Genomic DNA, 26,392 nt, shown 5'->3' with positions numbered 1-26,392 from the left:
CCATTCTCGCAAATGGGAACCACCCCACCGAGGCCCTGACTTTGTCCCCACGCGTGGCTGCTGTTCGACCTGCCTTGCACAGGACTGACCTTTTCACACTCGCCTGCTTCTACGCCTCCTGACTTCCCACCACCCTGAAAGCACTCGTTAGCAAGGTGCTAGCCGCCGGGGATGTCTGCGTGGCGCTCCGTTCTGTGCTGCACTCTGGCTCGGGCTGCTTTAGGGTCAGTTTTTGACACGGTGGCTGGCAGGTCAGTCTGTTCAAGATCGCATTCAGCCCTCCCCGACGGACGCGCTCCTTCCGCCGCCGTCCCCCCGCAGCGCTGCCCCCGCGCCGCTCCGTGGTCGCGGCCGCCGGCGCCCAGCAGGGGCCGCTCTTCTCCCCCACCGCCGCCGCCACCACCACCGCCCCTCGCGGTGCATGCTGGGAGTTGTAGTCCGGCGGGCGGCGCGCCCCGCCGGACGGCGGCGGGCGCGGACTACCGGCCCCAGCGTGCCGCGGGGCGCCGGGCCGGCCGTGCCTTTTGAATGATTTCACTGCGGTCGGCGCTCGGGGCGAGTTTCGCAGCGGCGGCGGCGCGGCGTGCGGGGGTCCGCGGCGCAGCGCAGCGGGCGCCTCGCCCGTTGATGGCAGCCCGAGCGGGCTCTGCCATGGCCGCCCGCGGGCCGCGGCGCTGTTAGGAGCGGCAGACGGGCTGCGCGTTCGCTCCTTTCGCCCGCCCGCCTCGCCGGCTGGGAGCCGGCGGCCGCCGCCGACATGTCGTTGGCCATGGAGGAGGAGGAGTACGCCAGGCTGGTGATGGAGTCGGAGCCCGAGTGGCTGCGGAGCGAGATCAAGCGGCTCTTCCAGGAGCTGGGCGAGACCACCCGGGAGAAGATCCAGGCGGCGGAGTACGGGCTGGCCGTGCTGGAGGAGAAGCAGCAGCTGAAGCAGCAGTACGAGGAGCTGGAGCTGGAGTACGAGACCATCCGCACCGAGATGGAGCAGCTGAAGGAGGTGAGGCGGCGGCGGGGGGGCCCGGCGGCAGGTGCCCGCCCTGCGGAGCGGCCCGGGCCCGGGCCCGAGCCCGAGCCCGCCCGCTGCGGGTGAGGGGGGCGAAGGCGCTTTGGGGAAGGTGGGAGCGGGACAATGGCTGTCTTCGGAGGCCGGGGGTGGTGGGCTGAGGGGCCTTGGGGCTGCTGTGGGGCGGTCGGAGCGTCAGCCCCCCCCCCGGCGGAATTTGGAGGAGGGCGACCAGGCCTCAGTCTTCCTCCAGGCTGCGCGCGGTTAAGCCCTTCCTTCCCCAAAATGACAGCTCTCAGAGGCGGTTGCCTTTCAGACCAGGACAGGGGAAGAAAAACCCACCGGTTTTTCTGCCCCTAACCCCTCTCCCGTGCCAGGGCGTGTGGGAGGGAGGCGGGTAAGTGCTTGTCTTTCTCTTCCCGTCCCGTCTTGCCTCAGGCTCTGGTAGCGGTCGGCCTCAGGGCAGCAGCAAGGAGAGGAGCCTCTCGGCTGCCCCCAGTGAAGCCGCGCTGCGCTGCCTCCCGGGGCTGGGGCTGCTCGCTGCTGTCACCTCCCTCCTCCTCGAAGACCGGACCGAGCAGGCGCTGCACGGCAGGGGCAGAGGCTGGGGAACCAGGCTTTTGGTGAGGGCCGGGATGCCCCTTGGGCGGCCGTCACATGCCAGCTTTTGTGTGGAGGGAGGAACCTTGCGTTGGTGTTAATGACTTCCTTAATGCGGACCACCGTGAAAATAACGCAGTGGGCTTTAGTTCACACAGCTTTGTTTTGGTGCAGTTCCCTGTTGTTGGCTTTTTTTTTTTTTTAAGGCAACTTCAGATTTAATCTGTACAGTGGAGTAAGGTTTGTCAGAAGAAATGCTGTTTTCTTAGGTCAACTGGCGTGCAAGTTTTTCTTGTGCGTGATCTTCTCCAGGTCTAGAATGCGGGCAAAGCACTGCCTCAGGAAGAGGCCATGCACAGAGTGGCACTGACTTGCCAGAATATGTAGGCACACGGTTAGCTCTCCTTATGACAGCATAGCTGATTCCCTGCCAGTCTACTACATAGTATGTCCCATGGGAGCTTGTTTGCCTGTACCCTTGGTTGTTTTGGTGGTTGTTTCCATGCAGGCAAACCCTGGGCTGCTTTTCAAGTGATTTAGGCCTTGCCTTGATTGCAAAAGATCTGGTACAGCCTAAGAGGTGAATATATATGCATTTATTTGACCAGTGCAAACTGTATCAGATGGGTCTTTGGTTTAGCTCATTCAGTTGGAAATGGATTTGAAGTAACATCAAAATATGCTATTTCAAAGGGAAAGTAAATTCTTGTAAATGGGCTGGTACAAATTCAGCTGAATCTGTGAACGCCCTCACTTCCTGCATCCTGTGTGTCTTTTGGTCTTGTAAATAAAGCTTTATTCTGCTTTTATTATGTTAAACAAGCATAAGCAAAAGAGGTTAATTAGTTTGAATTATATGGCTATAAACTTGTTAACTAAATATGCAAGCTGAACTGATGTACCGCTATAACTAAAGACACTTGAGACCAACACGGTTACAGCAGCATACAGTTGCAGAGATGCTACGTGAAAGTCAAGGGTAGAGGCAGTCTTGAAAAGAAGGTGAGAACGATAGAGTTGTGCTAAAGGGAAGAAAAGTCAGTGAACCCGTTTGGTAGGTGGAATGGAAAACATGGCATCGAGGGGTGAAGGGACTGGCCCAACCTCATTCAGCAAGCCAGTGCCTGACCCACAAATGGAAGCCAGGTTGAAGTCAGTCACAAGTAGTGCTTTATTTGCTGTGCTGTGTACACTTGGGCATTAGACGTTTTGGCTTTCAGGTGGAAAAAGGCTTGAAGTCAACTTATTTCCATTCTTTTAGGGCTGCAACACTTCAGAAGCTTGTAGAAGATTTAAAAAAAAATTAAAATGGCAGGCTCAGCAATGATTCACTCCTTTTTGCTTTTAGCATTCTGAAGGATTTTCTTTGTGTGTGCATGTCCCGTTGTAATTAAGTCAAAACCTGGGAGGCAGACAATTCTGGGAACAGCTTGAGGACTGTGCTAGTTAGCCTACACGGGGAAAAAGCATTGCTCCTCTAGCTTTCTTGTGATGCTGTGGAGGAATCTGGTCTGCATTAGATCTGGTAAACCTTTAGCAGATGCATGAAGCATGCTCTCAGAGGACAAGTTTATCTTCTTTGCTGTTAATGCAACTTCTTGCTTTTCCCAGGCACAGCTAGAGGAGCATTGCATACAAGAGTTGCCACATATCAAGCTCCAACCTAAAGGGACTCCACCTTGGGTTACCTGAGGTTGTTCTTGGGGAAGGCGGGGGATTGATGGTGGCATGTCTGACTGGAACAAGAGTGCTTTCCATCTCTTGCTTCGTAACTGTGGCTTCATGCAGCCTTTTAAAATGCAGCCATTCTAGTCTCTATAGATCCTGTTTTGTTGTTCTCTCTACATCCAGAGACCTCAGTAAGCACAAGGGCATGTTATGCTGAGTGTTGTGCAGGCACGCAGCAAAGTTTCCTGTCCTGCTGGGTGTTGTAGATTTGGATATGCTTTAATTTGTTTAATGTTATGAAGCACCCTGTATCGTGGCCCTGTTCATGCCGTAGGTAAATGGGCTCTGAGCATGGGAACTTTGTAATATAGTTTGTTGGAAGTACAGGCTTTTCTGCTACAGTCATCAGATCTTCCATAGCTTTCTGGCCAGGTTCTCCTACCTGCTCCCCATCCCCTATTGTGGCAGAATTTCGTAGCCTTAACCTCCACAGTTTTACCCCGTTGGCAAGTGCACATGGTATCCTCAGAGCTGTACCCCATTTTGTAAAGATGTCTGTGTACACACAGTGTTTGCAATTCAAGTCCTCCTGGTGAAGCTGGGGAGCTGTCCTGTCCTTGCACTGAGGCTCCACACTGACCTCTCCTTAGTCAGGGTCCTTGATAAATTGTTGACTCTTCCCTGAGTTTGTCCTTTTACCTGCTTGCATGCTGACTTAATCTTGTATCTTTTATGATCATTTGCGCTGCATTTCTTCTATCACTTTCATTTGAGAGAACTGAACTTAAATACAAACTGTCTCCCCAGGTAAATTTACTGGTTATCTTGAGTCCCACCTTTGCTTTTGTGAAATGGAATTGATTTCAAACTTTAATTAAACATTATAGATAAATAAATTTTCCCTAGTTCAGAGAAATAAGATACTGGCTTTCTTGTAGTGAAATACTACATCACGTTCTATACATATAATTTTTATTGCTGTTCTTTCCCCTCTAGGAGATGAAGTAATAAAGAGTTGTTTCTGTAGGCTGTGTTCAACTAGTAAGTCATCCTGCGAGCCTTTGTCTGCAGTGTTGCTAATTGTATAAATTATAGGGCTGTCTACCTGCCTGAGCCGGGATTTCCGCACTTACGGGGAAGATACATAGGATCAGCTTTTTGTGCGCTCCAGCTCACAAAAGTGATTTTCTGGGCATTCAGTTATTGGCATTCCTGATGATTTATAGGGAAATGTGGCGTGGAAGATTACCTTGGAAAAGGGGTTATCTGCTTCGCTTGGTACTTTCAAGTTGCTTTTGAGATGTCAGATTTATAACTAACTATTAGCTCAGTTATGAAACTGGCTGCTGTCCAAAACTCCTTTCTGATTAGGGGGCTATGTTGTATTGGTGGTGGTAGACTTGAGTTTAAATCCCTCAGAAAACAAGGGTGTTATATTATGAATTATTTATTTCCGTAATAATGTAAAAGTATGCAAGTAGACTGTGGCTGTCCTTGAAGTCTAAAAGCATATGTCAGTACATCACGGCTAATGTGATGTATATTATATGGTTTGTATATGGTTTTTAAGGGGGGAGGGGGGCATACAAGGAAGAGTGGCAACGATCTGTACGTAACTCTTCATTTTTGTAGGGTGCCAGTGGCTCTTGTTTCTGGTTTTTGCCTGTAAGGATCGCGTATTGACTTTATGCCATGACATGAATTCTCTGTAGAGGTTTACTGGGTGGCCTTGGAAGCTGTCTTTGAAAGAAACATGCAAATAACACCTTGCTGCTTCAGCTCCTGTTAAGCTAAAGTGGGGTGTACTATGCAACTGAGGTGATACATCCTGGGCTGTAATATTTGTGCTGTTTATTTGAATGTACTGCTCAGGTGGAGTGTAGAGTATCTGTGATCGCTGACAGAAGTTTTGCTTTTCTTAATTCACTTACCTATGTAACAGTTAATTGGATACGTGATACATCATCCAGACTGGATTAATGTTTTAACTGTGCACCTTCAAAAGTGAAGGAGAAATCATTCTCTTTCCTGTATACCTTATATAATGCTGTATACCTTATAGACAGACATATAAGCTGGTTACTGAAGAAGCAGTGATTTTCCTCACTGGATTTACCTACTTTCAAAGCATTTTACCAATTGTGCTGCTGTACTGCTGTGCTTATTTTATGTGTAGGAACATAAGGGCAAAGAGGGAAGAAATGGCTGGGCTAAAGTCACCTAACAAGCCAGTGGCAGACTGGGATTAAATCCTCTGTGCTCATAGTACAGTGCTGGATTGACCTGGTCTTTCCATTTAATCATGGTAAATAATGATGTTCAGTAGTAATACCTCTAAGGCCTCAGGTACACCTCTGCAGCCTCCTCCTAACAAATACGCGGGTGTAATATTGATTCCTGCTGAAAGGGAAGGACCTTAATGACATTTGAGACAACAGCGCTGGAAGGTTAGAGGTAAAAAGCAAAGGGTTTAGTGCATAAAATAAAGGAAATGTTGTTTTTTTTAAATAGACTAGCTTAGGCAAAATTTAATTCTGGTTATACATGTGTAAATCTAGAATAAGGAAAGTACAACTACAAATTGTTGTTGGGAAACTGATACCAGTTTTGCACATACTAATGGAAAATAGTTATATGTCTGTGAACCTGTCTTGTGGATTTAATGGTGATTGTCACTTGGACTCCAACACCTGCCACGCTTGAAATGTAAGAAGAGAACAGAATTGCTGTCTCTAGTGTAAAATCAGACTGAAATCTGTGGTTGGGGTAAGCAAAATATTCCCATGTAAACTAAGCTTCTTATATTTTGATAAATCATAGTTCGTTTACGTTAAGAATAGAGCCACCTGTAATTTTAATCTGATGTCTGCAGTGGTATAGACACTCAGTACTGTGTTTTGGAAAAGATACTTTTCTTACAGATCCTTATTTAGGAAAAAAACAAAGCCTGAAAAGTTAAACATTCCAGTTTTTCCTGCTATACTAGAAATAGTAACCTGTAAGGCTTCATGTTGCTAACTTCATTTTCTTTGCCAGTGTTGCTTGAACTGCCTTACTTAAAAATCAGAAATAATAATATTCTTAAATTATAATTTCAGATTATTTTCTTGTGAAATTGCCAAATTTTCTTCTTGGGCTTTTTTTGATAAAATTTGCTATACCTTATGTAATAGAACATCCATAAATATTTGGGTGAATAGTAAGGACCTTCAGGTAGAACTAAATTATTAAAAACCGCCCGTGTTTCCAGAACAGTGGTTTTCCTTAAGCTTCTGTAGTCTCAGCTGAGAGCTGCATCTTGGTGAAACATGATGTTTTATTTTTGTTTTGTGATGCTTGTCTGTGCCTTGGCCCAGAATGAGGGCTGTTCCTGACCCTCCAACAAACATTATATAATTTGTTTCTAATTTTCTACATTAGATTAAACCCAAGGTTTCATGGAACAAAAGTTTGGCAGCAGTAGTGCCATTTACTACATATTTTTTCCCTTGGAAGTGTGGCGGCGCTGGGTGTTTGCTGTCCTGGTGGAGGGGATACAGTGAACTGCACCGTGGAACTGAGCCAAATTTTCTTCTTTAGTTTTTTTTTTTTGTGTTAGCAAATTTCTTTTTGTTTTTGAATTAGGTCAGTTCCCTGATTTGGGTGCAGGTGCACGGCATGTGTTTGTGCCGGTACCACCTCACTGAGAGCACGTTACAGCAGCAGCAAATAGGTGACGAGAGGACCATCTTAAGCTAGTCTTGCTGCTGAGCTCGATGGTGAAACTGTTGCCCGAACAGCGCAAACTGTAGCCTGTGCAGCGTGTGTGGGTCCCTCTTGTCTGACTGCTGGGAATTAGCAGTCTTGGGGATGCTGCAGTGGCAACAGCATTATTGTCAGGCTGGCGGTTGTGGTGGGGATCTGTACTGAGATCTAGTCTCTCTTGCAACGCTTTTTGTCTTTACCCAAATAAACCCTTCCTATTAGAGGCTCACATTTGGCATCCTCCAGCGCGCAGTCCCGGATGAGGGCACTTGAGAGCTGAGGCTCTGCATGTGGGATGGAGGGCTGCCTGGGTGTTCAGAGAGCACGGCGACAGGGTCAGCAACAGGGGACAGACAGTCTTGGCAGGACAAACACCGGTTCAGCTACTGCACACTGGCAGCCTCTCTCCGCAGGTGCTGCAGGGGAAGATTTCTTCAAAGCAATATTGCTGAGGGCTTGAGTGAACCTGGAGGGCTTCTGGTGGGCGCTGCTATGCAGGTGAAGGCTCTGTGTACCTACATCCCTGAAGCGTAAGTTTGTGCAGGCCCTGATGTGGCAGTCATCCTGCCTGGAAATTGAAAGCCTCAAACCTACAGTCATCAATGTTTTGTCACGGGGGGGTTTCGTGCAGCTCTGCTATGGTGATACCTGCGGTTTACTCATTTCAAATCACAATTCTCGCTTGCCATTTCAACATCTGCTGGACCAAACTCGCTAGTTTCAGGGGTGTTAATACCCAATTTATCCCTTTGAATTTAGGACCATTTTTCTTCTAATCTGAAAGAAAATTCTAATGATTTGGAACATTGCCTGGTTTCCCTAGGAGGGGGGTGAGTGGGCTGGAATAGTAGTTCTCAGGTCCGTGTACTGCCCTGGAGTTAATGGATTCACCATTTCCTCTTTTGCTCTACTGTATGTGAGGTTGTGACTAATCTGTAGCAGCGTGGGGGCCGTAAGATGACTTCCAGAGGGTGATGCATCCTCCAGGCATTCATTTGCTTTCTTTCTCTGCTTTTGGCACACTGTGGAGAATTGTTTGTTCAGATCTGGTAACGCAGCAACAGAGGAATATAATGTGGGTTTGAAATATGATCTACAAAACCTTAGCGGAGGGAAGTGACATAAATAAATGTTGCCATCCAGATGAATGCGGGAGCCTCCATTTTGGAGAACAGCTGAAGTTTTAAGTGTAATAGCTGCAGAGCTGTGACTTTTTTCTTATTTTCCCCTTCCTCCAGCTCTTGTCTTCCTTTCCACCTCCGGCCTTCCTTCCCCTCCTCTCTCCCCAGCTGTTTTCCCTACTTTGGCTGAAATGCACACCAGGCAGTGGCGTCTGCCTCCATGTCCCAACTCGTATCAGGCTTGCCCTGCAGACAGGCATCGCTTTGGAGTGGGTAGATGGGACCTACCTGAAGAGTCTGCTAAAAGCTGTGGTCTATCTTGCCCATAAAACAGATGGGTTTGCCACTGGGGTCTGCGGAAGCAGGGACCCACATAGTGTCTAGAGGGTCCTTTACGCAGAAAACTGCTTGGCTCTGGGGTCCGTGTGCCTGGACGTGGGCCTAATTGGGAATGTTTGGCCCAAACATAATTGAAGCACGGTGTGGGAATGGATATGGTTTCTCTGCAGTCCTGTGGCCATGCTGGGGAGCAGCTGTGCCATATTAGGACCTATACAGCTCTTGCTGAAACGAATGGCATATCTGGTGGTGTGCTGCGCTTGTGCTGTATGGCCTGGCCTCTGTGCTATGCCACAGTCCTTTGTCTCCTTAAATCTTTTGTTTTCACCCCTTAATTGCTGTCAACATGCAGTCTGGATCTTAGCAAGCTAACTGGAGCGGTGCTGAGCATGCTGTAGGCAGTATTATGGTAAATTCATTAGGAGTCTCTCCACGTGTCCTGTCTGTCAGTCCTGAACAGAACTGGTCCTGTAGTTTAGCTCTAGCTCCAAGGCAGAGAAGTGTATTGACCTAATGGATGAATAAGCTTATTTCTTCAGTATTGCTACAAACTAAAAAGACGTTTGAACTGGCATCTAATCTGCCAAAACCAAACAAGTTTCACTGCTTCCTATGCACAGGGTTTGTTACATCCAGTTTTAGTCTCTTTCGAAGGTCAGGATCCTTTTTGTTTTCAAATGAACAACCAATGATGTTTGTTTGGAGCTTGTTCTGTTGCATGAACGGATTAGTCTGAAGTAGAAGGCATTTTCTTGCACTTCCTGCACGCAAGGCTGTGTGTGTTTTGAGGGAGAGAGTTGGTTGCGATGCCCAGTGTGGCTGAATATCATGACGTGTCTGTAGCACAGCCCAGCCCTCTAGCTCTTGCTAGAGCTCACCAGTGGATGCACTGCCAGCAGCTGTGAATGAAACTTTTCGACAGTACGATGTTAGGAAGGAAACAGAGAGAATGCATTTTCAAGCAGTCAGAATATAATTATTTTGTGGTTTTCTCTGATGTCATTGGGGGGGGGCATTCGGCCTTTGAAATGGGAATCAGCTATTGTAGGATGAATGTGACTGTCCCCAAGATGTAATCAGCACAAAAAAGCAGTGTCATGTAGCATGTGCCCTCAACTTTGGAACATATTACCAAAAGAAGAAAGATTATTTTGCCAAAACATACTTCCCTAAATAAATTTTGGTCTCTTATTTAGCTGAAATCATTCAGCAGTGGTCCTGTTTTAAATTTCTCTGTGGCACAGTTTAACCCAGCAGCTTTCTGAGACTTGTATCTATGTGAATAAAGGCTTCAGGCTGACTCGTATCTTAGTTCAGTGTGTTCAGCAGCTGTGCAAGCAATTCCACTTGGCTCTCTTTTGGTGATGCTTTCATTAAGTGTTTGTTTTTAACCAATAAGTGTTTAAAATCAAATATTCTCGGCTGTTAAAATCAGGTAATCATTTTTCACATAAATAATTCCTCTTGAAGTGAGGAACTGGGTTTGATCTATTCATTTCCAGCTCAAATTTTCTTCTGTCCCCTTAAAATTTTATATAAATGTACGTAATTTAGTAGCTGTAATGTCAGTAACAGTGAGGCTTGACCTATAACAGAGGTGTCATTTCTTCCCTTCATCAAATACCTATTCTTCCATGTGGTTCTTTTTGTCCTCAAACTTTTTTGTCTTCAATCTCTGACATCTCTCATTGCAAAAGTCTGTTTTACACATTTGGTAATGGTTTTCATTCTGTCACTCAGAAGTACAGGGATATTCTCCCACATCTTACAGCTGCGGTGGTAGGCAGAGGGTTTTAAAGAAGAATTTGCGTTTCAAATACAGCAACACATTTAGCATGACGAAACGTATAAGAAAATGCAAACCTTTGTGCACCCTCTGAAGCGTTAGTACCCTTAAGAAGTCTTTGTCCTGGCCTTGTCCTCTAGAAAAATACGCTGATTTTCTTTTCTCCCAAATATAATGGACTGATAAGCTTTGTGATCTTAAATAAATCCGACTGCTCTAGCTTTTGTCAGCCAGCTTTCTGGTCTTTCATAACAATATGTATGGTTGTTTTTAAATTTGAATGGCTGGTTGGTTTTCAAGATAAATGAGATCCTGTCATGTAAAAATCTGTCTTATGTGTACATAACAAGTAAGCCTAATATGAAAGTTGGATCTTTAGCATACTGTATAGCTACATGAAATCTGCATTTAAATAGTGTAAATAAGTTAACTTCAAGTGCATGAAAACCAGAACATTTTGTTAAGTTGGAAAATCCCCTTGCTATGTTAGGTTTATTAGGCATTGCTTGTGTGTTTGTGGAGGCCTTTCTTTCCTGATGCGAAGGAGAAGTACAGTAGATTACAATTTCAAGTATTACACTGGGCTTATTTTTAGTCTTGCCTTGCAATTTCTTTCCTTGTGTATCTTCAATAAGAATTTTACTTTAAATCCAAACTTCTCTGATTTCTGTGTCATTGGTTTTGGCAAACATTTCTGATTTTTTCAGTCTGCTTGTGTTAGGATATAAAGGTCTTTTCCTCCTGACATTTTATGTGATCAAAACCATTTCAGGTGGGCGGGAAGGCACTTATCTGTCCCCTCATGTCAGCTGTAAAGGTTACATAGAGCTGACGAGGGCAGAATTGTTATTTACTTTTCCCAATTAGTAAGATCCCTCTAACATCTGAATAATCAGTTGTGATGAGATCCTCTGGGACTTCAGTGGGAACAGAGATGAGTCCAATATGACTTTGTTTCATAGGTGAGTTATGACAGCCTTGCCAGAAAAAACAATTGAAGTGAGAGGGACTTCAAGAATATTAAGGCCTCTTTTCTGCCATGTGCTGAGCTTGCATGGGATGTGCCGTGATAATGTGCCCTTACTTGTGCAGCAAAACTGTTCAGGGGAGACAAATGTGAGAAGGCTGCCCCTCTAGCCTCAAATCCAGTTTTTCATAGACAAAATCTTGGCTTTGCACACTGCATATTTAACAGCATAGTGTTGCCAGTCTTGCATGCCAAGATATCAGGAAGTGTGCCTTTAAAAAAACTGCAGGCATGATTTTCTTTTTAAAGTGAGGATCGAGGAAGGAGGAATTGAGAGCTAGGTTGACTTCTTTCTTTTGTGCACCCACAAGAAGCTAGAAAGTACCTGAACTGCCCCTGTGTTTTCCCCTCTTCCTCTCCTAAAGAGGATGAATTCCATGACTCCAGTAGTTGCGTTTTAAATGCCAAATAATTTAAGACCTCTGATACTCATGAGATGGTTTTGTATTTGCATGTCTGAAGTGTTAACTGGGCATCTAACCTTGTACAGATGTTTGTATTCCTAAGCCCCTAATATAAACAAACGCATGCACAAAATCATGTCCTTAACTCTGTAGCTGCTTTGAGTTCAATGTGTTAAGGCTTGTGTGTTCAAAGAGCCTTTGTTGCAACTTTTCTAAAAACAGCAGAAAAGTGTAGTCTGTGTTGTGCTCTAATTACTTACAAAACGGGAGATTTAATGGGAATGCAGATGGACCCTGAAACCTAATGACCAGGACTGCAATGACCTTTCTCCCCTGACAACAGGAAAATTATGTGCTAGCATTTCCTTGGAGCTGTGCCTCAGTGTTTGGTGGGAGAGCAGGCGTGCTGCAGCATGGAAGTTCCCTCATAAATACTTGGATTTGGTTCTGCAGTTGCAGCACCAGATTTTTGTCTTGTTTTTCTCCCTCCTTTATTTTAAATGGGTTGGGAATGTTTTATGGGCAGGAAATGGGAATGGCTGTTTTGTGAGCACAGCTGTTTTAAATAAACTTAAACCAGTGGAAGGGTGTTGAACTCTCTCCTTTTGGAAATGGCCAAAAACCTCATGGAATTGGAATAGCTCATTTGCTTTTTGAAAGAGCAAACTTAGTTTTTTAAACTGTCCTCTTGTGATGCTGTAAACTAAGGATGCAAGTTTTCATACTGTGTCAATGGGGCTATTAAGGATGTTTCCCTCATTAAATTTGTCAGAAAGTAAATTGAAAGAAAGGGATTTTATGCTCTACTAGTGGAGTTTAATCTTAAATTAACATTCATTCCTTCTTTAATTCTGTTAGGGTTTGAATTTCTAATTCATTACCCTCATTGAGAAAGGAAATACATCCTGAAATTCCAAAAACCTGTTTTCAAGTGAAACTTAATGTACTTAAGCAATTCTTGATAAAACTCTCTTAAATACAGTCCATGAGATTAGTGCTTTCTGTCACATTGGCCCTACAGTACAGGCAATTAAATACCGAATGGATGGACTTGGCTAATTTAATGTGACCTTGGTGAACTGCATTGAGAAATCTCTTTGAACACATCAACCCTAACTGTAAACACAAATTTCCCCATGGCACACATCTAACACAGTGTAGATTTCCGTATTAAATTGGATGTTAATAAAGCATAGATGTGTATTGAATATCTTGCAACAGGAGGCAGCTACTCGTATTTTTATTCCTTACTTTCTGTGTGTACATATGCATGTCTGGCAAATTTTAGCATTACAACTGAAAAAGCTCAAGTCTTTCATTTTTGCATACAATAGCTAAACACAAGATGACCTTCAATCTGCTGCTCCTTTTAAGAATGTATTTTGAAATATGTTTATGATCATTCACTTTACTATATATAATGAAAGGATGTGTAAATCATTCTCTTACGTAGCTGTTGGCAGCTGTCACTTGAGTGGGGGGAAGGGGTAAGGAGAGCAAAAATGAGATATGAGCTAGAGACTGAGCTTGTAACTTTAAATCCTTTTTTATGCTAAGCATTATCAAAACATCCCCCATGACTGCCCAAGCACTGTGTTCAACAGAAACCTCCTTCCTGGAGCTGTGGTGGTAGCAGATGTTGCAGCCTTGTCTGATACCTTTCACTTTTCTCTATTTTTTCTTTTTTTTTTTTTTTTTCCTTTTTTTCCCCCACTTGCTTTTCTGAAGTTTTGAAAAAAGTGTTGTGTCTGGTTTCCGAATAAACTTTCCCAGAGAGTTTCATTGGATCTGTGAAAGGATTTTTGAAGGCATCTTTCCCAAAAGCGAGTTGGGTAGTTGTAGAACTGCCTCTCTCATTTTCTGGCTCCTAGTCATTCCATGCTTGCCATTGCATGAAGGTTTGGCCCTTTTGTTCAGATCCCTTCTGATTACAGTTGCTGAATTCAATGTCCTAATTTAACATGCATCTTATTGGTAATTCATGTTGGTCTTAAAATTTCTTTGTGTTCAAAAGATAAAAGGGAATACATGGAAAAGACAACAAATCTTTTTTGTAGTTTTTTTTCCCTCAAAGGATGCTGTTCCTGTTGCCCTCATGCTTGTCCCTTATAAGTACTGTGCACTCAAGAGCCACAGTCTTCATGGACTTGAAAGGGAATCTCTGAGGCTGGGGGTAATCTCAACCAGACAGGCTGGACAACTGGGTGGGTGGCAGGTAGGTCTGTCTGACCTCCCCACAGGAGCAAGGAGAAACCACAGTTGCTTTATTCGACAGGCATCAGCCAACTCCAACCTCCTTCCTGTCTTTTGTCGGATGTTCCTCTGTAAACCCACAGGGCTTTGGTTTTGTTACTATTGCTGATTGTGAAATTGCTTCAGCTGGAGAGCAGAGTACTTTACATAACTTTTATAAAATCCCTCCTTTTTCTGTTCATAAAGGATTTTTACCAAAAGGTGGTGAAAAGTGAAGACTTGGAGTAAAATAAAAAATATTAGGAGTTTTATTTGAAATTTAACATTACTAATCTGTTGCAATCCTGTCATATTATTCTTAAAATGTTAGCAATTACCAGGTGTAACTGTTGTTTTCAGTTGTGCATGTCTTCCATGTTTTGTCTTGCATGGATTTATTTAGATAATAAAACTTACATGGTAATTCCTGTATTCACTATATTAATATAGCAATGCCAGGTGTATAAGTATATACACAACTGGCTTAAAAAGGAAATGATAAACCTTTGCCTAGGCTACTTTGCCTAAAGCATAGTTAGCAGCAAGGAGTGTTGTTCTTCCCTGGGACAAGTAATGTCCAAACTGTAGAGCTGTCTCGCTCTCTTGTGTCTATCTCTAAATACCAGTCAACTTCAAATGAAACTTTATCTTTGCAAGACAGGTAAGTTTGTCAGTGGTGGAGAGCTGATGGTGATCTTACAGCAGTTTTGCATGTTAATAGCTTGATGCTAGTGTGTCTTTTCTTGATTGAGTGGTGGTTTATCTGGGGTGAGCATGCTGGGTGCTATGATGGTGAGCAGTTCAAGAGGGGATATTCCACTGGGAAGCTGCCACACTACAGCAGGTAGCTAGCTGACTTATAAACTGCAGTGAAAGACTGTACTTTCTGTGTGAGAGTGAGATTTGCCTTGCAATGGTTTCAGGCTGGGATGGATGGAAAGGGCTCAGGACATGCTGATTAGGACCATCCACGGGTAGGAACATGGATGTGTGCACCACTCTTACGGCTCTCAGGTGCAATTTGAGCATTTGAATGTAGCATCTGCTAGCTCCCATCTGCAGCTTTGTCAGTGGCTTCATTTCAGCCACATTTGACTCAGACACAATAGGCAAAATATAAGGCAGCTATTTATCTATGTTTCTTCTTTCAAGGGTAATTAGTAGGGGTTTTTTGCATGAGTGCCACCAATGTTCTCTACTGTGAGTCCAATTCAGGAAGCTATTTAAAGGTGGGCTGAAGCCAAAATATCCAAACTAATCCCTGGGAAATGAGACTGCTTGCACTTAACTGGCTAAATTAGAGCAGTGTTTGAGGAGTAGGGGTGTTTTAAAACAGTTCCCCACCACCACCACTGGCTACAGCAAAGTCTTGTTCTCCAAGATCCTTCAGTAATCTTAGAAATATTTTAAAAGCATGTTTGAGTCACTTGGAACTAATCTAGCTATGGAGTTGTTTAGCTCCAGCCTCTAGTTTATTTCTGTTGCTACAGAACAGTTAATAAAAACTATGAACATACATAAGTAACCACAAACACAATGTGCCATGTTTAACTTATTTTCTATTCTTTGCCCATAGGTTATGATGCCTCCATCTTTGGAGGCATTCAAAACCCAACTGGACAATGTCCTGAGCAACCTGCTGTAGGTGGCCCCGCTTTAAGCAAGGAAGTTGGCCTAGGTGATCTCTAGAGGTCCCTTCTAGTCTCAACTATTCTGTGATTCTATTATCCTGCTGCTTATATATTTATTTTTTCTACATACTGTGCTTTATAATATGCCCCATGGTTTGGGATACAGTTCTAAAGTTTGAACTCATCTTTGATTCCCCTCCTCCAGCTATATTTAGGCAGTAAATACTTGCTGAAGGATTGATTAGCTGAATCTAGATTTTAGCAAGTGGAGCATGTGAGATATGTTAGTTGTTCGACAGGATTTCGGAAGGGCTGAAGGAATGCTGACTGCTGTGACACTTGCAGCATTACCTCTTAGGAAAGGAATGCAGAGATGGGTCATCTTCTGTCAGTGTCAGGCTTTCACAGGCTTTATAGTTTTATTCCCACATTTAGGTTTTTGCAGTGATCGTACTAATCACTCTTATGTTCAGGAGTTTTAAACTCCTCTCACTCCTGCATGTATTCTGCATCATTCTACCCTCTATCCTTGCAAACTGCTATTTGACTCTGAGAATGGTGTGCATGAATTATGGTCACCTTTAGCTTCTGTGGGGTTCTGGGGTGGGAAAAATCCTGTATTCCAGGATTCACTTTGACTCAAGTGAGCCATGGTTGATTATACTTTCTTGTCCTCCTGGGTCCCCAGTGGAGGTAAGCACAGTGGTGAACTGGAGGGAGGCTGTACCTAGGACTGCCCATGGCTAGTAGAATCAGGCTTGAACTATGTATCTTAGCTTGTGACTCCTTTCTGAATTTTGGGAGGTTTTTAGGAAGAAGAGAGAGCCTCTGAGGGCTGGGATGTAGGCTTTGTGTCAGGGCTGCTGGTACAATGGACTTGAACATCAGCTGGCCTGGAAGTTTGGAGGAAAAATTTCCCATCAAAATGTTCTGTATTTCAGTCTCTCATGGATACATGCTAGGGTAGGGAGAGCATAGCTTTCCCAGCAGTTTCAGGTTTGAGACATTGCCCACCCAAGGACTTACTAATAAATCAGCTTGATCTTACTCTCTCTGTGGAAGGAGGCAAGGAAGAGAAATGTCTCTGAAGATTCCTTGTTGCCTATTTGTTTGACTTGGGAAACAGATAGAAACCAAACAGGAATACAGTAAGAAATGCGGTGACAGAGAGCTGCTAATATCTGCAGGTACATCTGCATAGAACGAAAGTTGTGTGGCTACTATACTGGTTTGTAGCTGGTTGTTCTAATCTAGCCTGTGTGGCCTAGCGCCTGAAAATATAAATGAGTTATTGGGACTGAAGCAAATGGACCCTTTTAACGTGACACAAAGCCTGTTAACATCAAAATTGGTCTGATGTTCCCTCTGACCTCCCCATTGTTAGGGTTTGCAGGGAGCATAGTAAGGCATTCATTCCTTTCATGCTCCTCAGTGTGTGGGACTGCAGCTGGGGAACGTCTCTTGGAATTTGGCTCATCCGGGAGGCTTTTGGGGCTGGTGAAGCCCCTGCAAGGCATCTGTTCACTTTTAAGGTTCTTGGCTCTGGGAATTGTGAGAACTGGCCTCACAGAGCATTTATCGACCCCGTGGTCTACCATGCCTCCTCTTGATCAACGTGGTTGTGTATGCCCTTATTTTCACAACAGGCCTGTCCTGTACTTACTCACAATAGGCCTGAAATAGCATTAAGGTTGACACTGTATTTCTATGTGTGCTTCACAAGGAATGTATTTTCTGATCTTATTATCATTGTTCTCTGTGGCAAGGTCATTGCCATAGAAAGTGATTAATTTGATGAAAGTATTTCTCTTGCCCTGGGCTCCTCTATTTTCTGCCTAGTACCATGCTGTGTTAGTCATGTGTTAGCTTTGTCTTACTGCACATAATATTAGGCTTTGTATGAAGAATGTAGCCGTAATCTTTAGTCGCACTGCTGTGCAAGGGAACAGAGCCTCCACAAGATGTGGAGTTTATGCAGATCTGAGTTTTGTTCCATTGCCTGTTGGTTCAGTGGGGCTCTAAAGCTAGGTTTTACTTGTAAAAGATTGCCAGAGCTATCAAGAACAGTCCAGTACTTGGTGTCTGTGTGCACGTGAATGCTCTCCAGTGCACAGGCTTGGATTGTTTAACTCTTCCTCTTGTGTTTTAAGATCAGTCTTAATGTTGCCTTTGGAACTGGTGTTGCAGCAGGCTGTAGTTACAGTGTTTTCCCAGTGGACTTACTGATCTAGTGTCTTGAAATGTCAGGACTGTAGATAATGTATATATTTCTATTTTTTCTTCCTTGGAGTTCAGAAAACCACTGTAATGGCAAAGTTACGTTTGAGGAATTTGAATAAGGTCTGTGGGGACAGCGAGAATTCCTCTTACTCCATTTCTTTAGTTTTTCTTTAACTTTGGGGCCTTCATGTGCCTGAAAACTGTGTCTATTTATAATGCAACAAATCAGCTTGCTCAAATTCCAGCTCTAAATGTGAAATGAGCTCTTGGAGAGACAGAATTCTTCCTTGTAGTCTTAAAAATAAAACTGATGGGCTTCAGTATGTCACTGAATGCAAGATGGGGCTCTCTGCTTCTCTCAGTTCATTGTTGGGATTGTAGTTTGAATTAATCGTGCTTTATACATTAGACCTGTATAGCCGTACCCTATGTTTCATTTGAGAATGAACACCAAGAGCAGCAGTGCCAGTGAATGCAAATAAGTGTAGTAATAACCAAGGAAATGGTGGGGTTGGTAGCATACTGTTGTGTGTGCCCTTAAGAGGAAAAGCCATGTGTTTGATTCTGAAAGGCTGAAGAACGTAGCTTTGAAACTTACTTCAGTCCTGACTTTGCTCTTTACTATAGTCTCCTGCTTACTCTTCTAAATCTGGGAAAATGTGCTTTTGATCAATTACCTTTTTTGTGACTAGAGTAGGGCAAACATGAATGGAGATGTGCTACAGCAACTCATGAAGCTGAACACAGAGGTGTAGTAGCTTAATGTACTACATGGCACTATAAACAACTCAGTGTCCCTGTGTCCCTGCTGTGTGGCTGCATTAAATGCGTATTGCATATATGGGGGTCTTGTTTCCTTCCAGGCCCACTCTCTGTCTACATGTAGTGCATGTCTATTAGCACATTACATCTTAAATGTAGTTAACATGCTTTCAATCATCTATCTGTTGGCAGTAACTTCAGCATTCATGCAGTTGCACCAGAGCATGTGGAATTGCTTCATATTCGGTCCTGGGGAGAGTGGCAGAGCAATGAACTTCTTTTATCAGCATGCCAAGAACGTGGTACTTTGCAGTGGTTCATTCAGTCAGATAATATTACACAAGCACTCTGAATATATAACTGCAAAAATGTATCCCTCGTTGAAAAACAAAACCAAGCAAGTCAAAATCCCACTACTGTTTGCTCCTCTAAAGTGTCTTCCAAGGCATTTTTGAGTGCAATGTCAGGCTACTTGGCGTTGAAGGGAACTTAAATGTTTAGGGAAGAATGCCCTGGGCAAATGACACAATTATTCAAGTCAGGTATTGTTCTCAAGTAACCCACAGCATTTTTCAAACTAGTATGTGCTTACTTGCTGAAACTGCAGTTTGGTCATCTCTTCTGTAGCTTCTGCTGCAGCTGAAAGAAGGTCAGAAATGGTCTGCTTGCATCTGTGGAAACTTGACAAAAAGTGTAGCTCTCACATACTGATAAGTTTAAAACAGCACTCTTCCTTGTCCCGGATAGGATGGTTTCCTATCCATATTTATGTAAAGACTTAGACTGAAATAATGTCTTGAATAGACTCATGTCTCTAACAGTTGCTGGTTAGTTAGGTTTGGTTAATGTGTGATATTTTTAAGGACTCTTACACAGCTTTGTTGGAGGCCATGCTTTTTGATCTTTATCTTGGAGACCAGCATGGGAGACAAACTTTAGCATTAGGCTCAGAAGTTGGAAGCAGTTCCCGCACAAAGGGGATGAGGACAGTTGACTGCCCATTCATATCTGAAGGGCAATGTGGTTGAGCAGCTACAGGCTCATGTCTCCTCTTCCCACTCCTACTTCCTTCCTGGTTGTGTTCCTCTTCCTCGGTTTCCTCCTGAAGTCCACTGCAGTCTCTGCTGTGCAGGTTCCCTTGATCTCCCTGCTGCCGCTGTTACCCTGTGCCACTGTCTTGTCTTTTTCCATGGACACATGCTCTTTGCCTCCTCTTTGTAAAATTTGCTTTCGCCCTTGACGCTAGTAGTTCTTGTGGCTCCTCATTTAATCAGTCCTTTCCTGACAATTTTCTTCTCCAGCTCCCAGCCTCCTTTGCTGAAGAGCCTCTTTCTCCCCTCCCTGGTTCCCAGTATGTTCATATGGCTCAGCCAGCTGGGCAGTGGCATCATCTTTCAGGCCGGAGGCCGTCAGAAATGCCAGGCACTGCCAAGCACCGGCAAGACGTGGAGAGGGAGGAGGCTTAACCTTGGCTTAAGGCTTTGGCTGTGCATAGAAATTGCTACTTTTCACTGAACTTTTAAAAATAAAGCTGGGTTGAGTTAAACTGTGGAGTAGGCTCTGGGATGTCCTATGCCAGCCTGAACTGGGATTATTCCAGTTTATTGTTAGAGCACGGGTGTAAAACAGGCATTACTGCTGCAGCAAAATCTGTTCGAACAAGAACGAAATTTTCCTGGACCCTCTTCTGGAAGAGCATTAGGGTTGCTCCAAATCAGATGACATTTGTAACGGGCTCCTGAGTGGCTACGAGCTACTGGGTCTTGGCAGGGACCCGGCAACCCTACCCGAGGCGTGTCGTGCATCTGCTCGGGCAGAGCTCTCGCTGCCTCTCAGCACAGCCTCTCAGCGCAGCCCGCTGCCTCTCTCAGCCCCTCGCCGGGGAACGGCAGAGCGGCACGGCGAGCCGAGGGCTGGGGGGAGCCGCCTCCGCCGACGGGGCCAGACCGGTGCCGACGTGGAGGAAACCGGCGTCTGCCCAGAAACCTGGTCTCTGCCCGAACCAGGGCCCCGGGCTGAGCCACTGTCGGCCAGGGCCCGGTGTGGTGTTTACATCCGAGCTCTTCCAAAGGCCGGGGCTCCTCCCCGTGTCTTGTGGCAGCGTCTCTGCCCCTCAGCACCGCGGGCTCCTCCTGATTTGCGTGCCGATGGACGAGGGGTTTGTGTCCGGGCGGCCCGCGGCCGCCGGAGCCTCCCTGGGGCCGCCGGAGCCCCCCGCCTCCCCGGGGTGGCCGGCCCGGCCCGGCCCGGCCTGGTCTGCACGGCCTCTCGGCGGGTCGGGGACGGCCCGGGGTGCCTCTCCACGTCTGGCCGTGGAGCTGTCGCTGGCCGCTCGGAAGCTTTGCAGGATAAAGGCTTTTCATTGCTGCCCCTGTCTGCCAACTCCTATTGCAATTAAAGGGTAATCTTTTCTAAATGGTGCTAAATTAAGGCTAAATCCTTCCCTCATGCCACATAAGAGGATGAATCCCCGGTTTTCTAAAAACAGCTTATTGTTCGGGCCACTGTCCAACCGACCCGTACAACAATGGTCTGGATAATTTGTCTGTGGAGAGGATTCAAACTTTTTGGTCTGTCTGTCTGTGCAGATCATACTCAAAAATCCCCCGTGGGGGATACGGAGAAGTAAAGGAGTTATTTACCACTTTCTTGTATTGCATTTGGTTTGAAACCTGGGAGAAGTTTTGCTTGCTGAAGTCCTTATTCTGGCGGCCATGGTGGTGGGGAGATGACTTTCCCTGTGGCCGTGTGTGCTGGGTCCATGCTGGCAGCCATGATCATCAGCCACTGAGCGTGCACAGTGTAAGCATTATGTCGAAGAAAACAGTCCTGGCAGCATGGGTTGGTTTGTTTTAATCAAGGCAACTGTGAGTGTAAAACTGTAGCTTAAATTGTTGTTTGACACAAGGCTACTGCCACAACATAAATCAGTGGGGGAAGGTGTTAATTTTTTACCTCTTTTGGGATTGCTGATCTGGATTAATAAACATGATATCCAACAAATTTCACCCTCGGGGAAAGGAGGGGACTGCCTTGTGATCACTTGTTAACACTAGGCTTTCATGCCTCTTTTTAGGTGAACTACTGTGTCTGTAGGGCAAGCTGCAATCAAAAGTTTATGTGCTTACAAATGTGTGGATTTGCTTTTAAAAAGGTTCTTAAATAAGGAAACACAGCTGGGTAGTAAGGAGGGAGGGGGCAAGAATGGGGGCACAAATTGGTGTCCAACTCATCAGTGATGTGCTATTGTAAAATGTATCCAGAATCTTGCTTTTATTTCATGTTTTAACACAAGTTCCTTGGGGGGCGGATAATTTGGGGAATTTCAGTGGGATGATTCCAGCAATAGGATCTGAAATACTGTAGTATTATAAAGTATTATTATATAAAATCCTCTATTGATCTAGAAGACTTTTTTTTTTCCTTCCTGTTCACTTATGGCCAGATATATAAATGTCTGTAACATTCCTACAAAGATCAGACTGTCTCACCAAAGTCTGAGAGTTGGTGGTTCTTGCTAGGATGCTGGCAGATGAGTTCAAATGCATAACCTCCTCAGGCAGGTGACTTTAGGCAGCTGAACCTTCATAGAGATGTTTGGATTATAATTAATGGCAATGAAACCTGCATTATGTTCCTACTAAATGTGAGTTCAGAACTTAAAGTTGTGTTTAGTTGTTTAAAGATGGATTTTCAATTAGCAGCTACCATCTGTAGCAAGTATTCAAAAAGCAGGCTGCACCCATGTGAGGGGCCTCTGGCTGGAGATATGGTAAAAATCTTTAACAGACATCCCCTGTCTTGGAAAACATAAACATAAGCAAAACTGAAGAGCTGGCCGAACAGCTGTGCTGATGAAAAGTGGCCTTTGAATAGTCCTTGCAGCAGTTAAATAGTGATGTTCTCTATCATGTCAAAAATCCTAAATGAAGTTTCCTGTATGTGTTTTTTTTAAAAAAAAATTCATAATGACATTTGTTTCTTTTTAGTGGGTATGGAAGTCAATGAGAGCACTGCTGAGGAATGTAAACATTCCTCCGTGTTCTCTGCTGCTCTGCTCCGCTTTGCTGCCGAAATCAGGGGTGTGATGAACTCGTGAGCACAAGAAAATAAAATTGGATCCATTCAGAGGAAGAAAATTACTTCCTTTTTATTTTTAAACAATACTTTGCCCTCACTTCATTAGTACTGCTTAAAAAGAGGTAGTCTGAACTTAGCCCTTACCTCTTTATTGGTTTTCTGTGTACGCAGTTCTGTCTTGTGTTACTTAACAAGCAATTTGGGATCTGCTATTTGTGGTCAGGATTTTGTTTATCCTCATGGCTGTATTTACTGTCTGCCATGCAAACCAGAGAGTTCTGCACATCTTTACACAGTGGATGCACAATCATATTGGATCTGCATAGGTCGCACTTCATACCTAAGTTTACAGTTGGAAACAATTACCCATGGAGCAAGGCAGCAAAAATGAGATTCTTATCTCCTGAAATGATGAAGCACATGTAATTATTTTAAAATTTTTCTGGAGGGGGGATAAAATTAGTTCACTAGGTGTATGTACAAAGTGTCAGTCAGCCGGAAATTAATTCTTTAATGAAATACAAGATATATTTATGTTTTGACTTGGCTATAAACAGATGTATTCCACCAGCTATTTTAGGAGCTCTAACTGTGATCTGCTTTCAGAGACTCCAAATTCATGGACTTCATTTACTGCCTTTTATTTCTGAATGTCTGGAACTTTGGAATAAAGTCACAACGTAGATTATTCAAATTTCTTGTCTTTGATAATCTTGAACAGATTGCTAAAGCTTGATCCGCTCCTCTCCTTTGTAAAGTTTCTCGCAGTTTGTCACTGTGTAAATCCATCGTGCTGTTTGAACATCTTTATTGCTCTACATTGGATTCTCTGTAGCACTAGTGTCATTTCAGGTTTCAGACCTTGGCTTTGGACTCCCAAGACAGAGGTTTCCAAGACATTCTTCTGGAACTTGATGTAATGATCTATATTTTTGTTGATTTCTAACTGTAGTCAAACTGCTCTTTGTGTGTATTAAATGTCTGCTGAGCAATTCTCTGAAGAGTTTGCTAATTCCATCTTTTCTGTGTTGAATCCTGCACCTTTTAACTTTGAAGATTTGTTTGTTTGTTTGTTTCCTTTTCTGTTGAGGTGCTTTACAGTTCAGCCAATAATTTAAAAATCTACATAAGTTTTCTTCATAGTCCTTTAACTAACGAAAAAAACCCTTTGGCATTACCAAAAATAATCAGGCACTTGTCCTGTTATCATTTAGTCATTTATTTTAAATAATTCTGGTCTCTCTGGCCTGTGATTGTGTACAACTAATTTGCAGTCTGAAGACGCCTTTTTCTTGACTCTTTCCTGTTGCTTGCTTACTGCTGCATTGCTGGCAAGGACAGGCTACTGACTGTTGGGTTTTGTTTGCTTGGTTGCTTGGGTTTTTTTGTTTGTTTTTTCCCCTGAAGACCCTTTTTGGGTTTTGGGGGGGTGGCGGTGGTTTTTTGTGTTTGTTTGTTTTGGGGCTTTTTGTTGGGTTTTGGTTTGTTTGTTGTTTTTTTTTTTTTAATGACAATTCCTCTGAAATTATTTTTGAAGTCAGGAATAGACGATGTTCACAGGCCATCTTTGGGTTTCTCAGATTACATCCAATTTGGAGACTTTTGAGTTTATCCTGATTTCAAACACTGGGCCTTGGTGTGATAAGGTAGCGAGACAAGGAGTCTCCCTGGCACTTAGCAGCTCTGTCTTGCAAATGATGAGACTCATTCAGTTCCTCCCCTCCCTGGGCAAAGCTTAAATCTGTCCTGGTAGAACTGTGAAGCTTCTGATAGGAAAAGAAGTGTGTTTTAAATTGCCTTTTTTTAAAATCTTGAAATATATAACAGGCTTTCAGTTTTCTTAGAGCTGTTGTTGCTCTCAGGTAGAAGCTGAGACACGCCTCGCGTGTTATAAAAGTAGTTTTCCATTCAGTCCTCCTCCCATTCTTCCACAATCTGCTTGAACTTGACAGTAATTCTGGGCATCCACAAATGCGGATGTGAACATGTAAATCCTTGTTTGTGTCTGTCCTTAAATCACATTCTCCTAGCTAGCCACTTCACAATGGCAATGAAAAGTGGCACTGTTTTTGCCCAGAGTGGAAACTGTGATGCCCTCCTTGCCAGTCCCAATGGCATGTTGTTTTCCATAGGAGCCCATCAGATGGAAGGTGTGCACTCTCTTACTATACAAAAAAAGATGCATTACGCTATACAAAAAAGATGTGGACATGATACCGAAAAGACGGTCAAAGAAACTCTCTAAGAATCATTTTGGAGTTTTAGAAAGCAGGCATTCTTTACTGCAGCGCTGGATGCACGGGGGGGTAGTTCCACCTAGCGTGCATACCACAGCTTTAGCACAAACAGGTTATATAGAATAACTAATTGCATATTAATCAGTTTAGTATACATATACATAAAAATGATTATAACTGATTATCATAGTATGCCTATATCTGATCATGCACATTGAAGGATCCATTTGAGTCAAAGGGCTGCTTTTACGACCACTGACCCATTTAAAGTTCTTGCTGGCTGTCCTTGAAGTCTTTATTGTTGTCCTTGTTCTTTGATCTTGAAGCTTAACGCAGTTTCAATCACATGTGGTCAGTTTCAACATTGTTCTCATCTAGCTTACAGGAACATCTAGTTGTAAGAGGAGAGAACTGCAAAACTTATGAGTAGCTACCTCTACTAGTTAATTGCTTGGCTATACTTTTGTCTGTTGTTTCAGTCTAAGTGTTAGTATAAGATTTCTAATAATTATTTACCAAATCTCACTTTTACAGTCACCTAGCAGCAAACCAGTTTCCACGGCTGGTACAAAACATTAAAACCATCAAAATATTTAGACGTACCATACAAAATGTATGGAAAAATGCTATCTATCAGACAGGCTGGAGGGGGTCCAGAGGGGGGCCACAAAGATGATCAAAGGACTGGGAAGCCTGCCATATGAGGAAAGGCTGAGAACTGTGTTTGTTCAGCTTTGAGAAAAGAAGGCTTAGGGGAAACCTTATCACCATGTTCCAGTATTAAAAGGGTAGCTACAAAGAAGATGGAGACTCCTTTTTTACAGGAGTCACAAGGAAAAGAGGGGTAATGGGTAGAAATTACTCCTGGGCAGATTCTGATTGGACACAAGAGGAAAATTTTTCACAATGAGAACAGTCAGCCATTGGAATAATCTCCCCAGGGAAGTGGTGGATTCCCTACATTGGGCAATTTTAAGGTTCAGCTGGACAGGGTGCTGGGCCATCTTGTCTAGACCATGCTTTTGCCAAGAAAGGTTGGACCAGATGATCCTTGAGGTCCCTTCCAACCTGGTATTCTATGATTCTGTGATTACATGTATGATCTGGTATTTACTTGCATGAGGGCAAATAAGCAATGTGTCTGGTGCAATCAGTGGAGTCACACCCATATAAACAAACTGTGCTGAGTAGACTCTGGGACTCGAACTTCCAGTGCCTGGACCATGCTGACTGGTCTGCCTTTTATTTTTAAAAATAATTAAATAAAAGGAATTTGGAAAGCCTTCAAGAAGATGGATTTTTTTTTTTTCCAGTGACATCTTTTGGTGGAAGGGGGAAGCATCTACATTAACTAATTCTGCCATGCAACTCATGCAGATACTTTGTAACTCATATTTGGCTGAGAAATTGGCCAGTTTTGAGGAATGGGATCTGTTTCTTCTCAACAGTTTTAATTATGGTGTTTAGTGCAGTTAAGCAAAGACCAATATTTCCAGCTCAAGTGGGAGAAGTCACTTGTGGTTTTTGCTGCTTGTATT

At 43.9% G+C, this 26,392-nt stretch overlaps 1 protein-coding gene across 3 annotated transcripts in view; it reads left to right on the top strand.

The window, feature by feature from the left end:
* The first annotated feature begins 552 nt into the window (after positions 1-552).
* The window catches only part of BICD2 (BICD cargo adaptor 2), a 98,407-nt gene continuing 72,567 nt past the window's right edge, over positions 553-26,392 (top strand). For all 3 annotated transcript variants that reach the window (XM_075053609.1, XM_075053608.1, XM_075053606.1), the window contains exon 1: positions 553-997. In XM_075053609.1, coding sequence (XP_074909710.1) covers positions 758-997 — 240 coding nt within the window. In that variant the 5' untranslated portion in view covers positions 553-757. The remainder of the gene's footprint in view (positions 998-26,392) is intronic.

The sequence above is a fragment of the Buteo buteo genome, chromosome 21 (assembly GCF_964188355.1).
Source record: "Buteo buteo chromosome 21, bButBut1.hap1.1, whole genome shotgun sequence".
In the NCBI taxonomy this organism is placed as follows: Eukaryota; Metazoa; Chordata; class Aves; order Accipitriformes; family Accipitridae; genus Buteo; species Buteo buteo.
This window is presented reverse-complemented; position numbering and strand designations above follow the sequence as displayed.